Source organism: Hemitrygon akajei, chromosome 12 (genome assembly GCF_048418815.1).
Source record: "Hemitrygon akajei chromosome 12, sHemAka1.3, whole genome shotgun sequence".
Classification (NCBI taxonomy): domain Eukaryota; kingdom Metazoa; phylum Chordata; class Chondrichthyes; order Myliobatiformes; family Dasyatidae; genus Hemitrygon; species Hemitrygon akajei.
Genome location: NC_133135.1, coordinates 44285945 through 44311494, shown reverse-complemented (window position 1 = coordinate 44311494; position 25550 = coordinate 44285945). Strand labels below are relative to the sequence as shown.

Below are 25550 nucleotides of genomic sequence, written 5' to 3'. Positions count from 1 at the left end.
TGCTATTGGAAACATCCACTCTTGCTAGAGCTTTCAATGGTACACATTTTTAAAAATACTTTGAACCTGATTGTTATGTGGACAGTCTGTTATCCTTTTGGCACATAACGGAAGAAGAATAAGCCATCCAAATTGTGAAGCTTATTCTGTTCTGTTCCCAGCCAGTTAACTTTGGCCAATGTACAAACTTCAAATTTAGCTGTCAAGTTTTCATTTATCCTTTTATTTATAGTCTTTGAAAGTGATCTGAATTTATTTAGAGATACAATGTGGAGCAGGCCCTTTTGGGCCACCGAGCTGTGCCACTCATCAACCCTCTGATTTAAACCTGGCCTAATCACAGGATAGTTTACAATAATTAATCAATCTTCTAACCATAGAACATTACAGCACAGAAACAGGCCTTTGGCCCTTCTTGGCTGTGCCGAACCATTTTTCTGCCTACTCCCACTGACCTGCACCTAGACCATATCCCTCCATACCTCTCTCATCTATGTACCTGTCCAAGTTTTCCTTAAATGTTAAAAGTGAGCCTGCATTCACCACTTCAACTGGCAGCTCATTCCACACTCCACCACTCTGTGTGAAGAAGCTCCCCATAATGTTCCCTTTAAATTTTTTCCCTTTTCACCCTTAACCCATGTCCTCTTTTTTCCCTCCCCTAGCCTCAGTGGAAAAAGCCTGCTTGCATTCACTATCTATACCCATCATAATTTTATACACTTCTATCAAATCTCCCCTCATACACTTCAGCAAATAAAGTCCTAACCTATTCAACCTTTCTCTGTAAGTCAGTTTCTCAAGTCCCGGCAACATCCTTGTAAATGTTCTCTGCACTCTTTCAGCCTTATTAATGTCCTTCCTGTAATTTGGTGACCAAAACTGCACACAATACTCCAAATTCGGCCTCATCAATGTCTTTTACAACCTCACCATATCATTCCAACTCTTATACTCAGTACTTTGATTTATAAAGGCCAATGTACCAAAAGCTCTCTTTACGACTCTGTCTACCTGTGTTGCCACTTTTAGGGAATTTTGTATCTGTATTCCCAGATCCCTCTGTTCTACTGCACTCCTCAGTGCCCTACCGTTTACCTTGTATGTCCTACCTTGGTTTGTCCTTCTAAAGTGCAATATTTCACACTTGTCTACATTAAACTCCATCTGCCATTTTTCAGCCCATTTTTCTAGCTGGCCCAAATCCCTCTGCAAGCTTTGAAAACCTTCCTCACTGTCCACTGCACCTCCAATCTTTATATCATCAGCAAATTTGCTGATCCAGTTTACCACATTATCATCCAGATCATTGATATAGATGACAAATATTTAAAAATGGACCCAGCACTGATCCTTGTGGCACACCACTAGTCACAGGCCTCCACTCAGAGAAGCAATCCTCCACTACCACTTTCTAGCTTCTACCATTGAACCAATGTCTAATCCAGTTTACTACCTCACCATGTATACCTAGCAACTGAATCTTCCTAACTAACCTCCCATGTGGAACCTTGTCAAAGGCCTTAGTGAAGTCCATGTAGACAACATCCACTGCCTTCCCTTCATCCACTTTTTTGGTAACCTCCTTGAAAAACTCTAATAGATTGGTTAAACATGACCTACTACGCACAAAGCCATGTTGACTCTCTCTAATAAGTCCCTGCCTATCCAAATACTTGTAGATCCTATCTCTTAGTACTTTTTCCCGACTACTGATATCAAACTTACTTGGCCTATAATTTCCTGGATTACCTTTAGAGCCTTTTTAAACAACGGAGCTGTCCTTCAATCCTCTGGCACCTTACCCATAGATACTGACATTTTAAATTTATCTACCAAGGCCCCTGCAATTTCAACACTAGTCTCCTTCAAGGTCCAAGGGAATACTCTATCAGGTCCTGGGCATTTATCTACTCTGATTTGCCTCAAGATAGCAAGCACCTCCTCCTCTTCAATCTGTATAGGTTCCATGACCTCACTAATTTGCTTTATTTCCATAGACTCCTTGCCAGTTTCCTTAGTAAATACAGATAGAAAAAACCCATTTAGGATCTCCCCCATTTCTTTTGGTTCCATACATAGCTGACCACTCTGATCTTCAAGAGGACCAATTTTATCCCTTACTATCCTTTTGGTCTTAGTATACCTGTAGAAGCTCTTTGGATTATCCTTCACCTTGACTGCCAAAGCAACCTCATGTCTTTTAGCCCTTCTGATTTATTTCTTAAGTATTTTCTTGCACTTTTTTAAAATTGGTTTTTTTATGCATTTTCTACAACACTACAAATTAAAAAAAAAACCCAAACCAAAATAAAAAAATTAATACAGTGCAAAAAGAAACATACAATAATAATATAATACAAAAAAAATTGAGAAAGCACCCAAATTGAAGTCATGTAAAGTTAGTATCCTCCCCAAGCCCCACAACAAAAAAAAAACTCCAGACCAACCACGATACAATATAGAGAATATAAATCAGGACATTCAAACCCCCAAAACTGTAAATACACTTGAAAACAGAAGATAATAATGCCTACTACCAAAAAAAAAGAGCTGAAAGTAAGGGACTGAAAAAAAAAACCTTAATTAAGAGGAAGGTTATGAAAGTACTCAATAAAAGGTCCCCAGACCTTATGAAACTTTATATCCGAATTAAGAATTGAATAATGAATTTTTTCAAGGTCTAAACAGGACATAATATCATTAAGCCATTGAGCATGCGTGGGCGGGGCAACATCTCTCCATCTAAGGAGGATTAGACGTCTAGCCAGGAGAGAAGCAAAAGATAATATTCGACACTTAGTCGAACTCAAACGTATATCTGTCTCACCCAAAAAACCAAACAGAGCAATTAAAGGGTTAGGTTCTAAGTGGCGATTCAGAATACAGGATAAAGTTATAAAAACATCTTTCCAAAATTTCTCTAAACTAGGACAGGACCAGTACATATGAATAAGAGAAGCCTCGCCCCTTTTGCATTTATCACAAAGAGGATTAATATCGGTAAAATTGAGATAATTTAGATTTGGACATATGGGCTCTATGAACAATCTTAAACTGTAAAAGGCAATGGCGAGCACAAAAAGGTTGAATTAACCGATTTGAGAATCGAGTCCCAAATCTCATCAGATAAAGAGATATTTAAATCATGCTCCCAAGCCATTCTAATTTTATCCACAGGGGCACGCCGTAAGAATGCTAATTTATCGTGAATAAATGATATTAAACCTTTACCCAGTGGATTAATAGAAAGAAATAAATCCATAACATTTTTCTCGGGCATTTCAGGGAAGTTAGGAATTAAAGGATTAATAAAGTGTCTGATTTGGAGATATATAAAAAAAAATGGGCATTAGGCAGATTGAACTTAGCAGAGAGCTGTTGAAAAGATGCGAAGCGATTATCGATAAAAAGATCTTCAAAATGTCTAATGCCCTTCCTATACCAATCATAGAATGTTGAATCATTTACATAGTAGGTAAAAAAAGGTGATTATGTAAGATAGGACTAGAAAGGGAAAAACCATAAAAACCATAAAATTTCCTAAACTGAGCCCAGATTTGCAAAGTGTGTCTGACAAGAGGATTAACAATTAGTCTAGACAAACTACTAGGGAGTGCAGAGCCAAGAAGTGCAGAAATAGATAAATCTTTAGTGGAATTCAACTCCATTGCCACCCAATTAGGGCACTCGGGCTGGCTATGAAAAAAAGACCAAAAGGTAGTACAACGTATGTTAGCTGCCCAATAATATAAACGAAAGTTAGGTAAGGCCATGCCACCCTCTTTTAGATTTCTGAAGATAAACTTTATTAATTCTAGAATGCTTATTCTTCCACAGATATGACAAAATAATAGAGTCTAAGGAATCAAAAAAGGTTTTAGGAATAAAAATTGGGATAGATTGAAATAAATATAAAAATTTAGGGAGAACATACATTTTAACAACATTAATACGACCTACCAAGGACATGGATAGAGGTGACCATTGTGACAGACTCTGTTTTGTAGTATATAAAAGATTGGCAAAATTTTCACGAAAAAGATCTTTAAACTTCCTTGTAACTGTAATCCCAAGGTAAGTAAATTGATTATGAACTACCGTAGATTCCGGACTACAGAGCGCACCTGATTAAAAGCCGCTGGCTCTAATTTTAGAAATAAAATCAATTTTTTACTTGTACAGGCCGCACCGGATTTTCGGCCGCAGGTGTCCCACGTTGTAATATGAGATATTTACACAGAAAGATATTACGCGTGAGGATTTTTTAACTTTTAATTAAATCCATATGGTAACATAAACAAATACATACTACAAATGCTTTTTTTCGAACCGTGCCTGTAACGCGGCTACTTTTAAATATACGTTGCGTATACTTCTTTACTGAACAACATTCCAATATCTCCTAACGACTGGTAAAAAATATATATACTGCAGCCTACCAGGAAAAGTTATTGATCGCCTTTAACTTAAAAGCAGCGTTTTCGCTCCGCCGCTCGCCCCTCTCCTTCCCGTTTATCGCAAACCGGTATCCCACAAGACGCGGCGAAACCGGGTGTGACGTCATAGCATCCCGCGATGTAGTACAGAAAACAAATATAGTTAAAACAGTTCTAACTTTAACTAACAAATGAATTACTAAGCGAAAATATTATAAACTAAATAACTGCCATAAAGGCAGCACAATGCTTTTCTTCGAGTGTTTTCCATGTTGATGAGGGTGAGTACAAATGACTGATATACAATAATTTAATTGAAAGTGCGCTTGATTTATCGTACAATTTCATTGGACCTCTGTGAACTACTCATCAATTTTATTGGTCTACTGTTACGAGGCAAAATGTTTTTGGCGGCATGAAAAAAAATAATGCACTAGCCGCTCAGTATTAAAGGCCGCAGAGTTCAAAGCTGTTCAAAATGTGGGAAAAAAGTAGCGGCTTAAAATCCGGAATCTACGGTACTTTAAAGGGGAGGTCACGAAATGCTAATTCTTGTGCTTCTTTATTAATTGGGAAAAGTTCACTCTTATATAAATTAAGTTTATAGCCCGAAAACTGGCTAAACTGATCAAGAAGTGAAAACATTGGAGGTAAGGATGTGGACGTATTTGAAAGAAAAAGTAATAAATCATCAGCATAAGGAGAAACTTTATGCTCAACACCCCCCCCCCCCCCCCCCCAGATCCCGGTCAGTTCAGGACAGCTTTGGAATGCTATCGCCAGAGGTTCTGTAGCCAAATCAAAGAGAAAGGGACTTAAAGGGCATCCTTGACGGGTGCCACGTTTGAGGTTAAATAACTGGGATTGCTGAAAATTAGTCAAAACAGAGACGGTAGGATACAGATACAGCAATTTGATCCAAGAGATAAAACTTTGACCAAAGTCAAATTTTTCTAAAACTGCAAAGAGGTAGTTCCACTCTATATGATCAAATGCTTTCTCCGCATCAAGAGAAATAACGCATTCAGGAATCCCAGTTGAAGGTGAATATAAAATGTTAAATAAACGCCAAATGTTAAAAAAAGGAAGACGGTTTTCAATAAAACCAGTTTGATCATCAGAAATAATAGAGGGAATAATAGTTTCTAATCTATGAGCCAAAACTTTGGTCAAGATTTTAACATCAACATTAAGCAAAGAAATCGGCCTCCACGAGGAACACTCTGTTAGGTCTTTACCCTTTTTTAATAAAAGAATAATAGATGCCTCATTAAAAGAGGGTGGCAATTTACCATAATTAAACGAGTCAGATAGTGCTGAGAGTAACTGAGGAGAAAGGAGTGAAGAGAATGATTTATAAAATTCTACAGGGAACCCATCAGGTCCAGGAGATTTTCCTGAAGACAATGCAGAAATTGCAAAAGATATTTCTTCTGATGATATAGGCTCATTAAGTTTTGCTTTAAAATCAGATGAAAGCGAAGGAATATTCAGATTATTTAAGAAAAGATCAACAGAAATATTCTCATTCAGAGATTCAGAGGAATAAAGCCGAGAGTAAAAATTTTTAAATACGTCATTGATTTCTAAGTGATCCGATGTGAAATCCCCATTCTCCTTCCGGATCTTTGTAATATGTTGTTTAGCTTTGGAACGCCTCAGCTGATTAACTAGAAATTTACCAGATTTGTCACCATGAATATAAAAGCGACTCTTACTTTCAAGAAGTTGGCGTTCAACAGGTTGAGTAGACAGAAGATCAAATTTAGTTTGAAGTTCTACACGCTTCTTGTATAATTCAGGATTATTAGTTTGAGTATACAATTGATCTAATTCTTTAATCTGATTAATTAGGTCTAATCGATCTATACCGGACTTTCTATTAAGATTTGCTGTATAAGAGATTATTTGACCCCTCAAATATGCTTTCATGGCATCCCAGACAATCTGGGATGACATTTCAGATGATGTATTAGTGTTAAAATAAAAAGTTATCTGATCCTTAATAAATTTTAGAAAATCATCATCGGATAATAAAGTCGAGTTAAAATGCCAGTGTTTATTCCTCTGAGGGAGACCAGGAAAGTTTAAAGACAAAGTAATTGGGGCATGATCAGAAATCAGTATACTCTGATAATCACAAGAATAGACAAATGGAATAAGTTGATTATCAAGTAAAAAATAGTCAATTCTAGTAAAGGTATGGTGAACATGTGGGGAAAAAAAAGAATAATCTCTCTCAGTAGGATGAAGGAAACCCCATATATCTGAGATACCATAATTAGAAAGAAAAGAGTGAATAGCTAAAGCAGATTTAGTAGGTGATCTAGTAACAGAGGATGATCGATCCAAATTAGGATCTAACCAACAATTAAAGTCACCACCCAGTATAAGAGAATATGAGTTTAAATCTGGTAGTGAGGAGAAAAAACGTTCAAAAAAATTAACATCATCAAAATTGGGAGCATACAGGTTTGCTAGTACAACTTTAGTATTATACAATTTACCAGAAACGATAATAAAATGGCCATTTGTATCAGATATCTTATTGTGTTCAAAAGGAATATTTGAATTAATAAGGATGGAACCCCCCCCCCCCCCCAGCTTTGGCGGCAAAGGATGAATGAAAATGCTGACCCACCCACTTTGACAAAAGCCGAGAATGATCAAAACTACGAATATGAGTTTCTTGAAGGAAAGCAATGTCAGCTTTGAGTTGTTTAATATGAGAGAAGACCTTCCTTCTTTTAACAGGATGATTCAATCCCTTTACATTCCAGCTCACAAATTTAAGTGTATTAATCATTATCAATTGTTAGTGCATAGAAGGTAGTAGGCATATAAAAAAATCAAACAGTACAATAACAGTCTGGGAGCAAAAATGTAAACATAAATCAGTAGAATCAGGACAGAGACATGTCCTGAATAACAAGGGAAAACAAAAGAAACAGTGAGTAGTGTTGGAACTGGAGAACCCACCCCGTCCTCGCAACCCAAAACTAGACGGCTACCCAAAAAAGCAGCTAGCTCTACAAAAAATATTAACCCAAAAATGACTTCCAGTTCCGTATTGTTAACAAAGGTTCCATATATATAATATAGCAAATAATAGCGAATTTATGCACTAGAGAGCAAAATTACAAATAGGAACAACTTAATCAGAAAAGGTATAAAACTTAATACAAAAAAAATCAGAAAAGAAAACTAAAACTAATCTACCCGCAAGAAACTATGAAAGATTGAAAGAAATTTTTTTTTTAAAAAGGAGGGGGGAAGGGGGAAATTATAAATTTAAAGAGAGTACTTATCAGCCGTTTACAGAAAAAAGGCAAATCTTATACTATAAATCAACCAACAGGGAGGCCTTCAATAAAAAAACTCTAAGCCTCCAAAACAAATTAAGATCAATTGTAGTTCTCTATAGATAAAGTTATACAGAAGTAAAATAAATTACACAGGTAAAATCTAAACGTCCGCAGGGAAACATTAAACTTAAATCATCTATTTAGGAAAAATGCACCAAGTCCAGGGAGAGATTAACTAGAGCCCTTAGAATCTCAATAGTTAATGTCTAAATTATTCAAGTAAAGTCTGAGTTCGGAAAAAAGAACTTTACTTCGAAAAGTACTTATCAACCATTTTAGAAGGTCAGACCGGTTCCGAAGAAGACAAGATGGCTGGAAGATTTCCAACAAACAACTCGGCCTCCTTCACTGATTTAAACCACTTATATTCTCCAGTAGTAAGCGTAATTCGAAGATCGGCTGGATTTCGAAGAGAAGGTCTGAATCCACAATCAGAAAGCACTTTCATTACACCTTTAAACTCAGCACGCATCTTCAGAACCTGGGGGGGGGGGCATAATCTTCCACAAAATGAATGTTCTTATTTTGAAAAGCAAAAGTACCTCTGCGGCATGCCTCCATAATCAAATGGTTTTTCACCTGGTATCGATGAAAGCATAAAATAACTGGCCGTGGACGGGAACCCAAAATTGCGTGAGGAACATAAATCCTGTGAGCCCTTTCTAGCTCAGGTGGAGTCGGAAGAAATTCTTTCCCAAAAATCTCACAGAGAAAAGAAGAGAAAAATTCAACGGAAGAGCCCTTTTCGGTGGACTCTGGCAAACCAAGAATTCGTAGATTGCAACGTCTGCTCCAATTTTCAAGATCCACCAATTTGGAAGTAAGTTTACTGTTCTTCTCCGCTGGGTTGGAGCATAAAGTTTCGAGATGTTGAACACGGCGTTCTAAATCTTCAGAAGTTAGGTCGATGCGAGATAAATGTTCAGCATGGTCATCCACTCTGGCATTAATCTGATCCAATTTTGAATCCAGCTGGTTGATAGAAGTTCTAAATTCAGTTTTAATATCCATTAAAGTATTTTGTCGATGTTGTTCCAAAATAGCGAGAATCTCAGCCGACAGAGCCGTGGAAGTTTCTTTTTTCCTGATTTTAGTACCTTTTGTAACCATTATGAGATAGATGTATTCGCAGGCAGGTAAAAGAGAACTACCGTAGATTCCGGACTACAGAGCGCACCTGATTAAAAGCCGCTGGCTCTAATTTTAGAAATAAAATCAATTTTTTACTTGTAAAGGCCGCACCGGATTTTCGGCCGCAGGTGACCCACGTTGTAATATGAGATATTTACACAAAGATATTACACGTGAGGATTTTTTAACTTTTAATTAAATCCATATGGTAACAAAAACAAATACATATTGCAAATGCTTTTTTTCGAACCGTGCCTGTAACGCGGCTACTTTTAAATATACGTTGCGTATACTTCTTTACTGAACAACATTCCAATATCTCCTAACGACTGGTAAAAAATATATATACTGCAGCCTACCAGGAAAAGTTATTGATCGCCTTTAACTTAAAAGCAGCGTTTTCGCTCCGCCGCTCCCCCCCCACCATCCCGTTTATTGCAAACGGCATTTAAAAGCAGCGTTTCGCTCAGATCTAATGCCGCTCCGCCGCTTGCCCCCTCCTTCCCGTTTATCGCAAACTGGTATCCCACAAGACGCGGCGAAACCGGGTGTGACGTCATAGCATCCCGCGATGTAGTACAGAAAACAAATATAGTTAAAACTCTTCTAACTTTAACTAGAAAATGAATTACTAAGCGAAAATATTATAAACTAAATAACTGCCATAAAGGCAGCACAATGCTTTTCTTCGAGTGTTTTCCATGTTGATGAGGGTGAGTACAAATGACTGATTTACAATAATTTAATTGTGAAAGTGCACTTGATTTATCGTACAATTTCATTGGACCTCTGTGAACTACTCATCAATTTTATTGGTCTACTGTTACGAGGCAAAATGTTTACGAGGCGGCATGAAAAAAAATCATGTATTAGCCGCTCTGGATTAAAGGCCGCAGAGTTCAAAGCTGTTCAAAATGTGGGAAAAAAGTAGCGGCTTAAAATCCGGAATCTACGGTAATAAAATAACAAACTAAGGTTTAAAAAGGGAGACATATAGTGCAAAGATAGGAAGTATAACGGAGCAAAAGTTTGGAGCGACTAAACAATCGCCATCTTACCGGAAGTCCTTTCTTGCACTTTTTATACTCCTCAAGCACTTTATTTGCTCCTTGTTGCCTATACCTGTCATACATCTCTCTCTCCTTCTTTTTCAGATTTCCAACATACCTCGAAAACCAAGGTTCCTTATTTTTATTCTCTTTGCCTTTAATCCTGACAGGAACATACAAACTCTGCACTCTCAAAATTTCTCCTTTGAAGGTCTCCCACTTACCAATCACATCCTTGCCAGAGAACAACCTGTCCGAATACACGCTTTTTAGATCCTTTCTCATTTCTTCAAATTTGGCCTTTTTCCACTTTTTCCAGTTTAGAACCTCAACCCGAGGACCAGATCTATCTTTATCCATGATCAAGTTGAAACTAATGGGGTTACGATCACTAGACCCAAAGTGTTCCCCTACACACACTTTCATCACCTGTCCTAACTCATTTCCTAATAGGAGATCTAATATTGCATCCTCTCTAGTTGGTACCTCTACATATTGACATAGAAAACTTTCCTGAATGCATTTCACATACTCTAACCCGTCTAGACCTTTAACAGCATGGGAGTCTCAATCAACATGTGGAAAATTAAAATCCCCTGCTATCACAACTTTGTTTCCTGTGGTTGTCTGCTATCTCTTTGCAGATTTGCTCCTCCAATTCTTGCTGACTATTGGGTGGTCTATAATACAACCCCATTTATGTGTTCATACCTTTCCTGTTTATCAGCTCCACCCATATGGCCTCAGTGGACAAGCTCTCTAATCTGTCCTGCCTGAGCACTGCTGTAACATTTTCCCTGACTAGCAATGCTACCCCACCCCACCCTTCATCCTTCTGCCTCTATCACGTCTGAAACATCGGAACCCTGGAACATTGAGCTGCCAGTCCTGCCCCTCCTGTAGCCAAGTTTCACTAATGGCTGTAATGTCGTAATTCCATGCGTCAATCCACGACCTCAGCTCATCAAGCTTCCCCACAATACTCCTTGCACTGAAATAGACTCACCTCAGAAGATTATTACCACCACAGACAACCCTTCTACTTGTGACTTTGCATGAACTTTTAACATCATTTATTTTCACCCCGCTCCACTATCTGCTCTGGCACTCTGGTTCCCATCTCCCTGCAAATCTAGTTTAAACCCTCCCCAAAAGCACTAACAAAATTCCTTGAAAGGATATTGGTCCCCTTGTTGTTCAGGTGTAACTGGTCTCTTGTGCAGGTCCTACCTGCCCCAGAAGAGGTACCAATGATCCTGAAATCTGAAGCCCTGCCCCCTACGCCAGCTGCTCAGCCACGCGTTCATCCTCCAGAGCATCCTACACTTGCCCTCAATGGCATGTGGCACAGGTAGCAATCTTGAGATTACTACCTTTGAGGTCCTGCTTCTTAGCTTCCTACCAAGCTCTCTATACTCATTCTTCAGGACCTCCTCACACTTTCTTCCTACGTCATTGGTACTGATGTGTACCATGACATCTGGCTACTCACCCTCCCAATTCAGAATGCCGTGCACGCTATCAGAGATATCCCTGACCCTGGCACCTGGGAGGCAACAAACCATCTGGGAGTTTCTGTCACGACCACAGAACCTCCTGTCTGTACCTCTAACTATCGAGTCCCCTATCACTACTGCTCTCCTCTTCTTCCACCCTCCCTTCTGCACTGCAGAACCAGACTCAGTGCCAGAGATCCGGCTGCCGCAGCTTTTCCCAGTTAAGTCATCCCCCCCAACGGTATCCAAATCGATATACTTGTTGTTGAGGGGAATGGCCACAGGGGAACCCTGCTCTGCCTGCCCTTTCCCCTTCCCTCGCCTGATGGTAACCCGGTTACCTGTGCCCTGCTCCTTTGGCGTAGCTACCTCCCTGAAACTACTATCTATAAACTCCTCATTCTCCGAATGATCCGGAGGTCATCCAGCTCCTGCTCCAGTTCCCTAACGCACTTTGTTAGGAGCTGCAGCTGGATGCACTTCTTGCAGGTGTTGTTGACACTGGAGGTCTCCCTCACTTCCCACATCCTGCAAGAGGAACATTCTAATCAATACATCTTTGGAATGTGGAGAAAACCAGAGCACCTGGATGAAACCCACGTGCATATGGGAAGAATGTACAAACTCTCTGACAGAGGATGCTAGAATTAAACTCCAATTCTGATGCCTCTGGCTGTAAGAACGCCATGCTAACCACTATACTTTGGCACCCGTAGAAATTTCTAGTAGACTTTGGGGGAAAAATTATTTCCTGTTTAATGCCTGAATGATTTGATATAAATTAATGTACCTTTTTGGTTTGATTGAGGAAATTATTATCTTTTTTTTTGCTATCTGTACTTTATACCTTAAGATTAGGAAAAATTATTTTGAAATACTGCTTTCTCCTTCAGAGGCTGTTATATCTTTTAAGATTTGGTACCAAATGTTGGCACAGTATTTAGTTGAGATCTGGCAAACACTCTACAATTAAATCATCACTTAAATGTCCTTGTTTCATGACAGCTCAATGTTCTTGCCTTTTAAGAAAAACATTACAGGCTTTCATTCTGTGATCGAGAGTGGACAGCTTCAGGTTTCCCCACCTTGAATGTCAAGTACTGCTTCATTTTTTTTTCAATATTTATGTTCATTCATGTCTGAAGCCTTGTTTCTAATGGGATTTGAAGTTCTGAATCATTCCATTTCTTAATATCCATAATAACTTAACCTTTTTAGTTTTTAAAACCTTATTTTTACAGCTTTCTTAGTATGCTAGTTCAGAAATCAAGGCAGATTTATTTTTACTTCTATGTTGAGCATGATTGTGCTCAAACAGAAGTTTTTCACTGCATCTCTGCACATGAAAAAAACAAACCTGTAGCAATATCCATATCTTCATATAAATGTACAATCTATGGAATGAATATTAAATAGCTTGCAGAATTTTATTTGTTTAGCAAGATAGCTATGCCATTATTATCATGGTTAGATTGTAGAACTAAATTAAGCCTTTGGCAAATCTTTCACAAACTATTAATTCACTTTGTATTAAGATAATTTAAGCAGTGATCTAATTAATAAAGGTCATGATAAAAATGCTGTGCCGGATTGAAGGCTCAGTCCTTTGTAGGTACAATGCAGTAATTAAAATGATCCCATTGTTATATCTCTTTTTGAGTGTGTTCTGCCATATCTTCTGTATTACACTATATTCTTAAATTTGGACATGACTGCTCAGAGGCATTTGTACAGGTTAAAGACCATTATTTTGTTTTTAGAATATGGAGCAGCTCAGCACAGGAATAGGCCCCTTTAATTCATGATGATGTGCCAGAGTAATTAAACTAGGCATTAAATGCCTAACTAAAACAACCCTTTCTGTGGACAGTGTCCATATCCCTCCATCCCTGCAAATTCATGTGCCCGTCTAAGAGCCTTTGAAACACCTTTATTATATTTGCGTCCATTACCATCAATGACAGCACATTCCAGCCACCCATTTCATGTGTATAAATAAAAATCTGTCTTTGATTCTTTCCCCCTCTTACTTTAAATGTATAAGTTTTATTATTAGACATTTTGATCCTCTGAAAAAAATATGGATGTATACTTTGTGTATGCTCTTCATAGATTTATAAGCTTCTTGGGTCTCCCTTCAGCCTTTGCTGCTCCAGAAAAAAGAAACTAGTTTGTTCAGCCTCTCCTCGTAGCACATGCCCTCTAATCTAGGCAGCATCCTGATAAACCTCTTCTACACGTTCTCTTAAAACCTCAGCATCCTCTCTATAATGGGGCGACCAGATTTGAATGCAATATTTGTGATTCGGCTTTGCCAGAGTTTTATAAAACTGCAACATAACTTACTGACTTGAATTCCGTGCCTTGACTAATAAAGGCAAGCATGCCATACCTTGCCTTGACCACCTTATCAGCCTGTTAAGTAATTTTCAGGGAGCTAGGGACTTAAACCCCAAGGTCTCTCTGTATGTCAGTGCAGTTAAGGGTCCTGTCATTGACAGATATACTTCCCCTTTACAGTTAATCTTTGAAAGTACAATACCTTGCATTTGGCTGAACTAAACTCTCATCTGGCATTTCTTTGTTCATATCTCCAACTGCTCTATAGCCTACTTTGTTCTTTGGCAATTTTCTACGCTATCCACAATACCAGCATTGTATGTCAACTTAATAACCCACTCATTCACATTTTCATTCAGGTCAGTTATATAAATCACAAGCTGTAGATGTCCTAATACAGAGCCCTATGGAATCCTGCTAGTTGTGGACTTCCAGCCAGAACATGTCCCGTCAATCACGATGGTGAGCCAATTCTGAATCCAAATGGCCAAGTTACCTTGGATTCCATGCATCTTAATCTTCTAGATGACCCTACTGTGTGGGATCTGGTCAAACACTTTACTGAATTCCATGTAAATGACATTCACTGTTCTATCTTTATCAATCACCTTTGACAGCTTCTCAAAAAAAAATTTCAAGTTAGTATAATATGACTTGCCCCATATGAAGCCACAATGACAGTTTCTAATTAAGCAACACATACAAAATGCTGGTGGAACACAGCAGGCCAGGTAGCATCTATAGGAAGAAGTACAGTTGACGTTTCGGGCCGAGATCCTTCATCAGGACTAACTGAAAGAAGAGATAGTAAGAGATTTGAGAGGGGGAGGGGAAGATACAAAATGATAGGAGAAGACAGGAGGGGGAGGGAAGAAGTTAAGAGCTTGAAAGTTGGTTGGCAAAAGGGATGTGCCCTTAATACCGCTAGTTCTTAATTTGTCCAAATGTTGACTGCAGTTCACTGGTAGAATCAACAATGGTGTGCCACATTTCAGTCCAAGTAATGGAAGGAAGTCTTAAGGAAGCTCAGTTTGATTCTACCCTCATTAAGTTGTGCATGATTTACTGTCAGAAAGCACCCCACCATTAATATTTGTGTAACTCCAGTCAGAGAATTTTTGTTGACCAGTTTTTCTTGGGCTGCTTAATGCTGCGCACAGTTAAATCTTGGCTTTATGTCTGGGGGAATCAGTGTCACTTTGCCACTGGAATTCACATCTTGGGGCTGTTTGGATCAATCTACATTGAAGTCTGAAGAAAGAGACAGAGTCCTGATGAGATGCAATCTGAGCATTGGTGAGCATATTATTAGTGAGTAAGTGCCTCCTGATAGCTTTGTCAGTACATTCCATTCCTTTGAGAGCAGACTGAGAATGACAATTAGATGGATCTGATATTCACTGCTTTCTGCAGAGTGGATGTACCTGGATAGCTTTGCAGATAATTAGACAAATCATACTGTCATAGAATTATACACCACAGAAACCTTTCGACCTAACTTTTCCAGAGCTAGGCCCCATTAAGCAGGGGTTCCCAATCTGGGGTCCACAGACCCCTTGGGTAATGGTAGGGGTCCACAGACCCCTTGGGTAATGGTAGGGGTCCATAGCATTATAAAATAAGGCTGGGAACCCCTGCACTAAAGCTTCCAAATGTTGTATCTGTACCCACCTTTACCACTTCCACTAGCAGCTCTTTCCATATGCTCACCACACTTGTGAGGAAAAACTTACTCCTTGGGTCCCTTTTAGATGTTCCCTTTTTAACATTAATTCTGTGCCTCTGGTTAGACTCCTTTAGTGTGGGGAGGGGGGTCAGGGGACTTGACCATCCATTTTATCTATGCCCCTTAAGATGTTGGGGACGGTCCAGCTTGAAGGAGGTCATGCTCATCACATGGTTGAAAAAAGTAGGGTGATAAGCTGATAATCCATTTGTTTTCTTAAGAGTTATTTGTTGACAGCTACTAATGTGGTCTTGCACTTTTGCCACAGTGAATAAAGTAGCTTACTTGATCAATTGGAGGTGAATTGCTTTTTGCATTGGAGGCCTTACTCCCTTATGTTTTATTAAAAGCTTGCTTAACTGGAGCTAGCATTCCCAGACCGGCACTTTATTTGTGGAATTGGAATCCTAAGTTACTCTATCAACTTTTTTTTGCACAGAATGGTGGATATGTGGAATGAACTATCTGAAGAAATGGTAATTTAGGGTGCAGTTGGAATATCTAACAGATAGTTGGACAGGTATGAGGATAGGAAGGGTTTAGACATATGGGTGGAATAAAGGGAAATGGATTATTTCAGGTTGGCAGCCAGTTTAGTCTGGATGAGTTGGATTGAAAATCCTGTTTCTGACGCAGTCTCTATGATTCTATGACTTTATAAACATCTTTAAGTTCACCCTCAGTCTTATTCACTCTAGGGAAAATAGTTCCTATCTGTTCAGTGTTTTATTATAATTCATGCCCTCTAGCCCCAACAACATCATTGTGAATCATTTCTGTGCTCTCTTGCCCAATTATATCTGTCCTATAGTGTGGTGATCAGAACTGCACATTATATTCCAGGTGTGGTCTCACCAATGCCTTGAATAACTATAAAGTGACATCATCTGTTCTTTGAAGGCAGGCATGCTATATGCTTTTCTCAGTACCATGTTTACCTGTGTCAGGGAATTATGTATTTGCACCCTCGGTTTCTCTGTTCTGCAGCATTCTTAACATCCTGTTATTTGCCGTGCAACTCTGCCCTAGCTTAACTTCCCAAAATGAATCATTTCACAGTTGACTGAGTTAAATTCCATCTGCCATTTCTTACTCATTTTCCAATTGATCTACATCCTACTGTAATTTTGGATGACCTTTTTCACTGTACACCACATCACTATTTTTGGTGTGATCTACAAACATGCTAATCAGTTTAGTATTTTAACTATTGGTACTGCTTGGAAAGAGGAACAGCTAGTTTGCAAACTAGCAATATAATAACAAGTGTGGCAATATTCTCTTTTCTCTGGTTACTTAATTGTCCATCATCCTTCATAATGGATACAGTATGACTGTAGAGCTGTGATCTGATACTTTGGTCATAGTATTTCTGGATTTAAGAAAAGATATAAATACTACTTTATTTGATGTGAGTTTTAAGCTATGGACATTGGTTTGGATATTTCGATAAATAGGGCAGGTGTTTTTCTGTGACTGATATCTAGGTGTTCTTGTACATCAGTCAATGAAAGCAAGCATGCAGGTACAGCAGGCAGTGAAGAAAGCTAATGGCATGCTGGCTTTTATAACAAGAGGAATTGAGTATAGGAGTAAAGAGGTCCTTCTGCAGCTGTACAGGGCCCTGGTGAGACCCCACCTGGAGTATTGTGTGCAGTTTTGGTCTCCAAATTTGAGGAAGGACATTCTTGCTATTGAGGGAGTGCAGCGTAGGTTCACAAGGTTAATTCCCGGAATGGCGGGACTGTCATATGTTGAAAGATTGGAGCGACTGGGCTTGTATACACTGGAATTTAGAAGGATGAGAGGGGATCTGATTGAAACATATAAGATTATTAAGGGATTGGACACGCTGGAGGCAGGAAGCATGTTCCCGCTGATGGGTGAGTCCAGAACTAGAGGCCACAGTTTAAGAATAAGGGGTAGGCCATTTAGAACAGAGATGCAGAAAAACTTTTTCACCCAGAGAGTGGTGGAGGATATGTGGAATGCTCTGCCCCAGAAGGCAGTAGAGGCCAAGTCTCTGGATAAATTCAAGAGAGAGTTAGATAGAGCTCTTGTAGATAGTGGGATATGGGGAGAGGGCAGGAACGGGGTACTTGATTGTGTATGATCAGCCATGATCACAGTGAATGGCGGTGCTGGCTAGAAGGGCCGAATGGCCTACTCCTGCACCTACTGTCTATTGTCTATCTTAAACAAGAGTGAGGGAATGCTGCATTGTTTGAAATTCCACTTTGTGAATGAGACATTTAACCTGCTTTTGACAGATGTTTACGATGTTGTTGTAGAGCCTGTGAGTTTGAGATGTTACCAATAGTGTATTTTAATGGTCATCTAAAGTGAATAGTGTTAATTTATTTTATCCTCACTATTGTTTGTAAGGCCTTTCTGGATTATAGGTCAAGGTCCTTAGATTGCCCTGATGTCACAAAAGCTAGTTATGAAGAGTAAATATAACTGTTTCTATCCATCCTATCAGCTAAGATAGATACTTTATTGATCCCAAAGGTAATTACAGCGTTACAGTAGTATTACGAGTGCACAGGTGTGCAAATATACAATTATTAGTAGAGAAGTAAGAAAGAATTTTTAAAAAAGTTGCCGCAAAACAGCCTAACAGGAGGAGTAATCACTTCCCAGGCTTTAGTTTGACTCATTATAGAGCCTATGGACGAGGGTAAGAGTGACCTCATGTAACGCTCTTTGGAGCAGCACAGTTGTCTCTAGTCTATTACTACAAGTGCTCCTCTGTTCAGCCAAGGTGGTGTGCAGAGGGTGAGAAACATTGTCCAGAACTGCCAGGATTTTCCTTAGAGTCCTTTGTTCTAAGAAGGCCTCCAGTGTGTCCAGTTTGACCGATAACAGAGCTAGCCTTTCTAGTCAGTTTATTGAGCCTGTTGGCATCACCTGTGTTGATGCCATTGTCCTAGCACACCACCACATAGAAGATTGTACTGGCAACAACAGACTGGTAGAACATGTGAAGGAGAGGCCTGTATACTCCAAAGGACCTCAGTCTTCTTGGGAGGCAGAGGCAACTCTGGCCCTTCTTGTACATAACTTTTGTGTTGGTATTCCATTCAAGTCTTGTCATCCAAGTGCACTTCCAGGTTACTTGCAGGTCCTCACCACATCCATGTCCTCAACATCAATAGTAACCAGGAGCAGTGTAGGCTTAGTATTCCTAAAGTCCTGTATTACTGGGAAGCAAAGCAAGTTAGGTGGTGAGGTGAATTCTTGTGTGTTGAGGCTGAGTGATGGGTGATGTAAAAGCAAATTGCGGATCTTATGATTTCAGAGGCTGGTCTCCATAATCAAGTTTTGGGTCTTTTTCTTTCTTGTATTCTTTTGGAAATTGTATATTATCTTCTCAAGGACATGCACAGAGATCAAGGTCAACTATGATCTTGTTGGTAGATAAGTGATTGCGTGATCCACTTCTGCTTTTAAAGATTTACCTGACCACTTTGTTGCTCCAGTCCAGTGTCTGTTAATTCTATTTGATTTTCCATATTTCATCTTGTTGATTATTCACCTTTCTAATAAATAGTTTTCAGGTGATTATCCTGTGTGCTCAATTTCTGGCATGTCACTTTTTTTAAATTTTACCCCAAAGTTGTCTGTTTAAACTAACAGTCATCATTAATGCCTTTTCATAAATTCTAATCTGTGTACTTTAAGCATTTTGTGTTTTATTTCAGATTTCAAGCATTTGTACTTTGTTTCCTCTAATCCCTAATTAAACCAATAAAATCAAGAATTGGCTACTTTTCATTTGACCAAGAAGGTTACGAGGAGATCTAATAGTTACTCAAAATTCAGAAGTTTTGATAACGTATATCGGGAAAAGTATTTTCACTGGTGAGTTAACAATCAAGGGCGTAAATTTAAGATATAAAAAGGATGAAGGAAAGTGGTTAAGAAAAATAATGCAGAAGCTTAGGCTATGAAATGCTTTACCAAGCGTGGTAGAAGTGGAATCTTGAATAACTTACAAAAGGTATTAAAATATGTAGTTTATTAAATGGTCATGGGACTGTTGACAGCTTTATTAGAGAGCTGGAGCAGGTGCAGCAGTGACATTTACATAAAATTGTTAAATAGCATTCATGAATCTGTCTGAAATAATAGTTTCTGTAACTCAGCTGAGCTTTTATAATATTTTAGTCCTTCAAGTTCCAGTACTAAAATTTTCCCAAATTTAAAACATTTGGTTTTGTGACATGGAAAATCAAATTTGACTGGACATTCTATGCATTGCTTTTGCATCAGTGAAGAAATACTTCATGGAGATTTAATGTTCAGCTGAATGACCTTCATTATGACAGTTTTTTGTTTTTAAAAATGTCCTAGTTAATGCTACATTTTAAATGTATTGAATCATTTGTGTTATTTCAAATAAGTGCTTTATCGGTAAATATGCTTACTTGTATATGTTTTGGGGGTCACTAACGTAAATGAGTGGGAAATTGATTTAAGTTTGAAATACCACTTTTGCTGATTACTTTTTGGACTTTGCTTTGTTGAAGTCTTTGAATTTCCCCACTCTTGTACCCACCACTATAATCACCTAACGAGTACATTCAAATGAATGTGTTTTATGCATTTAACAAGAATAAATTATAAAAGTAAACAAATAATTTAAGTAAATTTACATTGGTGATAACATCTGAATTTTTTCTGCTTTCAGATGAGACGGAGTCCCCAAGTGTATTTGAGGCAAAGTGGAGTCAGATTTTGGATCCACCCTCTCACCTGCTGTCTTTAAATCCAGCCTTGTCTAATGTCAATGTTGGAGCTTTATCCAATGAGGTGCAAGCAAAACTAAAATGCTGTGCTTCACCCAACACAGAGATTTCAGTCTTTGGGGGAGGGGATCACTGCCTTAATGGAAATGATTCCACAGAAAGCCTAGGACTCGACGTTCATTGGATTAATGATGAAGGAGCTCCTGTGGATAACAAAAGCAATTGTAGCCATTGGCCAAACTTTAAATCATCAGTGAAGTCTACTTGTGAACATGAACTAACTCCTTCTGAAGATATGAATTCTTCAGATATATTTGGGATAATTGTACAGAATTCTGACCGTCAGTTGGAACAGTGTAGTGACCTTTTGGAGGAAGATAACACAAATAGTCAAAATGCATTGAATGTTAACAGTTTTTTGGTAGAAAACTCAAATCCGCAAAGTGGACCATTATTATCTGCTGTGAATGGCAATTCTGAGAAGGCAGTTAAAATGAAAAGTATTAAACAATTCAGCACATCCTGTGGAGACGAGTTATCTGTGAAATCTTCACTTGGAAATTTAGTGAACTGTACGGGTTTAGAAAATGTATCGCCTAATTCAAAAGAGTCTTGGAGAGCTGATGATTTGTCAGTTATTTGTGAACAGAGTGAATTGTCTGGATTGGATGGTGCTGTTGTTACAAACAAATTAAGTGATTCATTCTCTAGAAAAACTGAAACAAATGATACAATTACTGAACTAGAAGATGAGTCAATACAGGTTAAAAATAATTTTGTTGTAAGGAGTGGAGATGATTTGGATGACTTGGCAAAAACAATGATATTGGGTGATCTGGATAATTTTACTGGGATAAAAATAGACTCTGAGACAGCACAATCCCAACAGTGTGGGTCCTGTTCTGACAATTGGCAGCCAAATTTGATTGCAGTACAATGTAATTCCACAAATAATGGCAATTGTGGAAATGATGAACACCATTTTGAAAATGACAACAGTACAATGAATATAAGTGATGAAATGGCTGTTTGCCAAAAAACTAGTGACATTTTGTTCATGCAGGATGACTTATCTAATCACTCAAATAAAATGTCGTCATCTCAGACGGACGCAGCAATTGATCAGTTAACTCCACAAACAAAGCAAGTTAGTCGTGAAGGACTGGAAGGAAAGAATAGTGAGATTGTTTTAGATCTAACAAAACCAGTGACGGAATCTGCAATGTCGAATGACGATTGGTTGCAAAGGTCTTCCCCTTTGTGTGCTGACATGAAAAAGACGGTGTCAACATCTTGCTATTCATGTGATGTATTAGACTCTCTGTCAATTTCTAATTCAACAATGGCCTGTGTTTCTAAATCTTTGCCTTTAAAAGAAGATTCAGTAACTGAAGAAAAGGAAAGGGAGGAGAGCAAAGCAGAAAGTTGCTTCATTCAACATCAAGAAAGCAGTGCAGTGGAACCTGGAATGGCTAATGATATGACCAGATTAAGTATTTCTACAGATATTGCAGAGCAGTTGAGAGACAACTATTTTAACACCCCCAGTCCATCTGCTGCAATAACTGGTGCACAGGATGAGGCAGAAAAATTAGCTTTAAATAATGCACAGTCTGCTAGTATTCCATTTGGAGGTGCGAGACCGAAGCAACCTTTGAATTTGAAACTACAAATCCCAAAACCTTTGACCAACCAATTATTGAATGACTTGGGCTCAAGTAACCCTGCACAAAATACAAAAAATAAAAATATAGGTTTCATTGATAAAGCAGAACCGTCTGAAGATTCCTGTTTGTGTGCTTTGAATGATGGTAATTCAGTTCCAGATTGCAGCAATGATGTTGATGACTTTGGAGCGTGTTATTCTGGTGATTCCAAAGATCTCAACTCAGACAATGTTGCGGAATCTGAAAGTCCAAATAATGACCTGCAAATTGGACAGTATCCAGGACTTCTCAAAAAGCCATTTACAAGCTTGGGTGATGTTGCTCCAGTATGGGTACCAGATTCCCAAGCACCTAACTGCATGAAATGTGAGATGAAGTTTACATTCACAAAGAGACGTCATCACTGCAGAGCTTGTGGAAAGGTGAGTTGTCTTTTTGGTTGTGAAATCAATTTTCAAGCCTGATATAAAAAGGCTTTGAGTGATGAACTTTGGGGAAACGCCCAGAGAATACATTTCAATTTGACAAGTTATTAAATGCAGGTGTCTTAATTATAAAGAAGAAATAGCTTGTGCTGTAACTCTGGACTGCTGCTTCAAAATGCTTATGCACAAGAACAGCACAAAGGGTAGCTACTGTTAGTTATGTTTCCTTCTCCAGTGCCATCCATTGGATTTCTTCACAGATTGTAGATTATATAGCACAGTAAACCATGGATAATCTGTTATGTTATCCAGTTGGTATCTGGTTCACTGGATTCTTTTTCCCACGTTCTCTTTAAACTCACTGGACACCTCTTTTCTACACTCTTTAAATTTGCTGCATTCTTTTTTTTATTATTTAAACTTTATTGAATTCTTTTATAAATTTTCTCCAAGCCCTTGAGTCAGTGTTGAAATTATATAAAGCATAGCTTACAAAACATAAAATTATACATAAAATAAAAACATGGCAGAAATAAATATCAATATAATAACCATGTGTATGTATTTGGACCTCTAATAACATAAAAGACTGCCATTCAGCAATATGCTTCACCACTACCTTCACCACTATTTCCCCCCCCCCACCCAGGAAACCTAAATATTTGCCCCATTTTTGTGTATAGATGTCCAATCTATCAAATTGTTTGTAAGATGTGTTCAAAAGCTGCTACTTTGGCTGTTTCTGTGGCCCACTCCTGAAATGATGGTCCCCCAACCTCCTCCAGCCTTTAAATATAATTTGTCTTCCTACCATTCTGGATCCAATTTTGAGAGTGTTTGTCCCCAAGTGTGTCTCCCAAGACAAAATGTCTGGGGCAGAAAGGGAGTTGAATACCTGAAACTTCACCAATATACTTATGAATCATAATCCAAAATTCTGGAATTCTGGGACAGGATCAGGGGACAGGACCAGAGCACATGTACTAAGTCCCCTTTATCTGCCTCACAGCGCCAGCATTCAAGCAACACACACAAAATGCTGGTGGAACGCAGCATGCCAGGCAGCATCTATAGGAAGAAGCACAGTCGACATTTGGTCCTGATGAAGGGTCTCGGCCTGAAACGTCGACTGTGCTTCTTCCTACAGATGCTGCCTGGCCTGCAGTGTAGAATCTTAAACTGAATAAGATGCACCTTCAGGTCTCTTAACGTCGTTTTGACATTTTTGCAAATTTTATCCCACTCCTTTGTCTCAAAAGTCACATCCAGGTTTTTTTCCTATGCTCTTTTAAGACCCAACAGAAATTTGTCCCCAGAGATTTGTGTTAAAGCTGAATAATAAGTTGAGGCTTTGTGATTACCATATGCAGCCAGTATAGTCGACAGAATCGTAGCGACTTGTGGGGGTTGCTGTGTAGAACCAAAAATTATATGTAGCAAATGACGCAGTTGAAGATATCTCCAAAATTGTGACCTAGAGGTATCATAGTGTTGGGTTAATTGATTAAAAGATTTTAAACTATCACCATTATAAAGGTCTCCCAATTTAATTATACCTTTCCCTTGTCATTCCCTCCGGAAGAAAGGGGACTTAATAATACACAACTTTGGGTTCATCCAGATACTGGAGGCTTCATTCAAATATGGATTAAATTTACAAACCCCATTTCCAGAAAAGTTGGGATATTTTCCAAAATGCAATAAAAACAAAAATCTGTGATATGTTAATTCACGTGAACCTTTATTTAACTGACAAAAGTACAAAGAAAAGATTTTCAATAGTTTTACTGACCAACTTAATTGTATTTTGTAAATATACACAAATTTAGAATTTGATGGCTGCAACACACTCAACAAAAGTTGGGACAGAGGCCTGTTTACCATTGAGTTACATCACCTTTCCTTTTAATACCACTTTTTAATTGTTTTGGAACTGAGGATACTAATTGTCGTAGATTTGCAATTGAAAAGTTTGTCCATTCTTGCTTGATGCAAGGCTTCAGCTGCTCAACAGTCCATGGTCTCCGTTTTCTGATTCTCCTCTTCATGATCCGCCATACATTTTCAATAGGAGATAGATCTGGACTGGCAACAGGCCAGTCAAACACACGCACTCTGTGTCTACAAAGCCACGCTGTTGTAGCCCGTGCAGAATGTGGTCTGGCTTTGTCCTGCTGAAATAAGCATGGACATCCCGGGAAGAGACGTCGCCTTGATGGCAACATATGTCTCTATAAAATCCTAATATACGCCTCAGAGTCAATGGTATCTTCACATGCATGCAACTCACCCATGCCGTGGGCACTGATACACCCCCATACCATCACAGATGCTGGCTTTTGCACCTTTCGCTGATAACAATCAGGATGGTCGTTTTCATCTTTGGCACAGAGAACTCGACGCCCGTTTTTTCTGAAAACTAGCTGAAATGTGGACTCATCTGACCACAGCACACGGTTCCACAGTCTTCCGGTCCATCTGAGATGAGCTCGGGCCCAGAGAACTCGCCGGTGTTTCTGCATAGAGTTGATGTATGGCTTCCTCCTTGCGTAAAATTTAATTGTATTTTGTAAATATACACAAATTTAGAATTTGATGGCTGCAACACACTCAACAAAAGTTGGGACAGAGTTAAAATAAGATTGAAAAGTGCACAGAATATTCAAGTAACACCGGTTTGAAAGACTCCACATTAAGCAGGCGAGGTATCATGACTAACTAACTAACTTAACTGACTAACAATTCTCTCACGAATTTTGGCACAAAGGGGTGAGCCACGACCCATTCTTGCTTGCAAAGACTGAGCCTTTGATGGACGCTACTTTTATACCCAGTCATGATATTGATAAAATTTTCCCATCTATTGGGATTAGGGAAATTGGTTTATAATGCTTACATTCACATGGGTCTTTACCCTCTTTCAGAATCAATGTAATTAGCGCTTGTGATAAAGTAGGGGGTAAAATACCCTGCTCTGTAGACTCATTGTACATATTCAGCAGTAGTGGAGTTAGCTCCTCCGCATAGCATTTAAAAATTTCCGCTGTAAATCCATCTGGGCCAGGAGCTTTCCCAGAAGGTAAGGTCTTAATCACTGATATTTCTTCCAAAGTTATAGCGGAATCAAGGTATTGTTGTTGTTCTTTCGTCATCCTAGGTAA

The 25550-nt window shown here is 38.7% G+C and overlaps 1 protein-coding gene across 2 annotated transcripts in view; it reads left to right on the top strand.

Annotated features, from left to right (window-relative positions):
• Positions 1 to 25550, top strand: part of zfyve9a (zinc finger, FYVE domain containing 9a) — a 152671-nt gene that overhangs the window by 20673 nt on the left and 106448 nt on the right. For both annotated transcript variants that reach the window (XM_073063003.1, XM_073063004.1), the window contains one exon: positions 20240 to 22386. In XM_073063003.1, the coding sequence (XP_072919104.1) occupies positions 20240 to 22386 (2147 nt within the window). The remainder of the gene's footprint in view (positions 1 to 20239; positions 22387 to 25550) is intronic.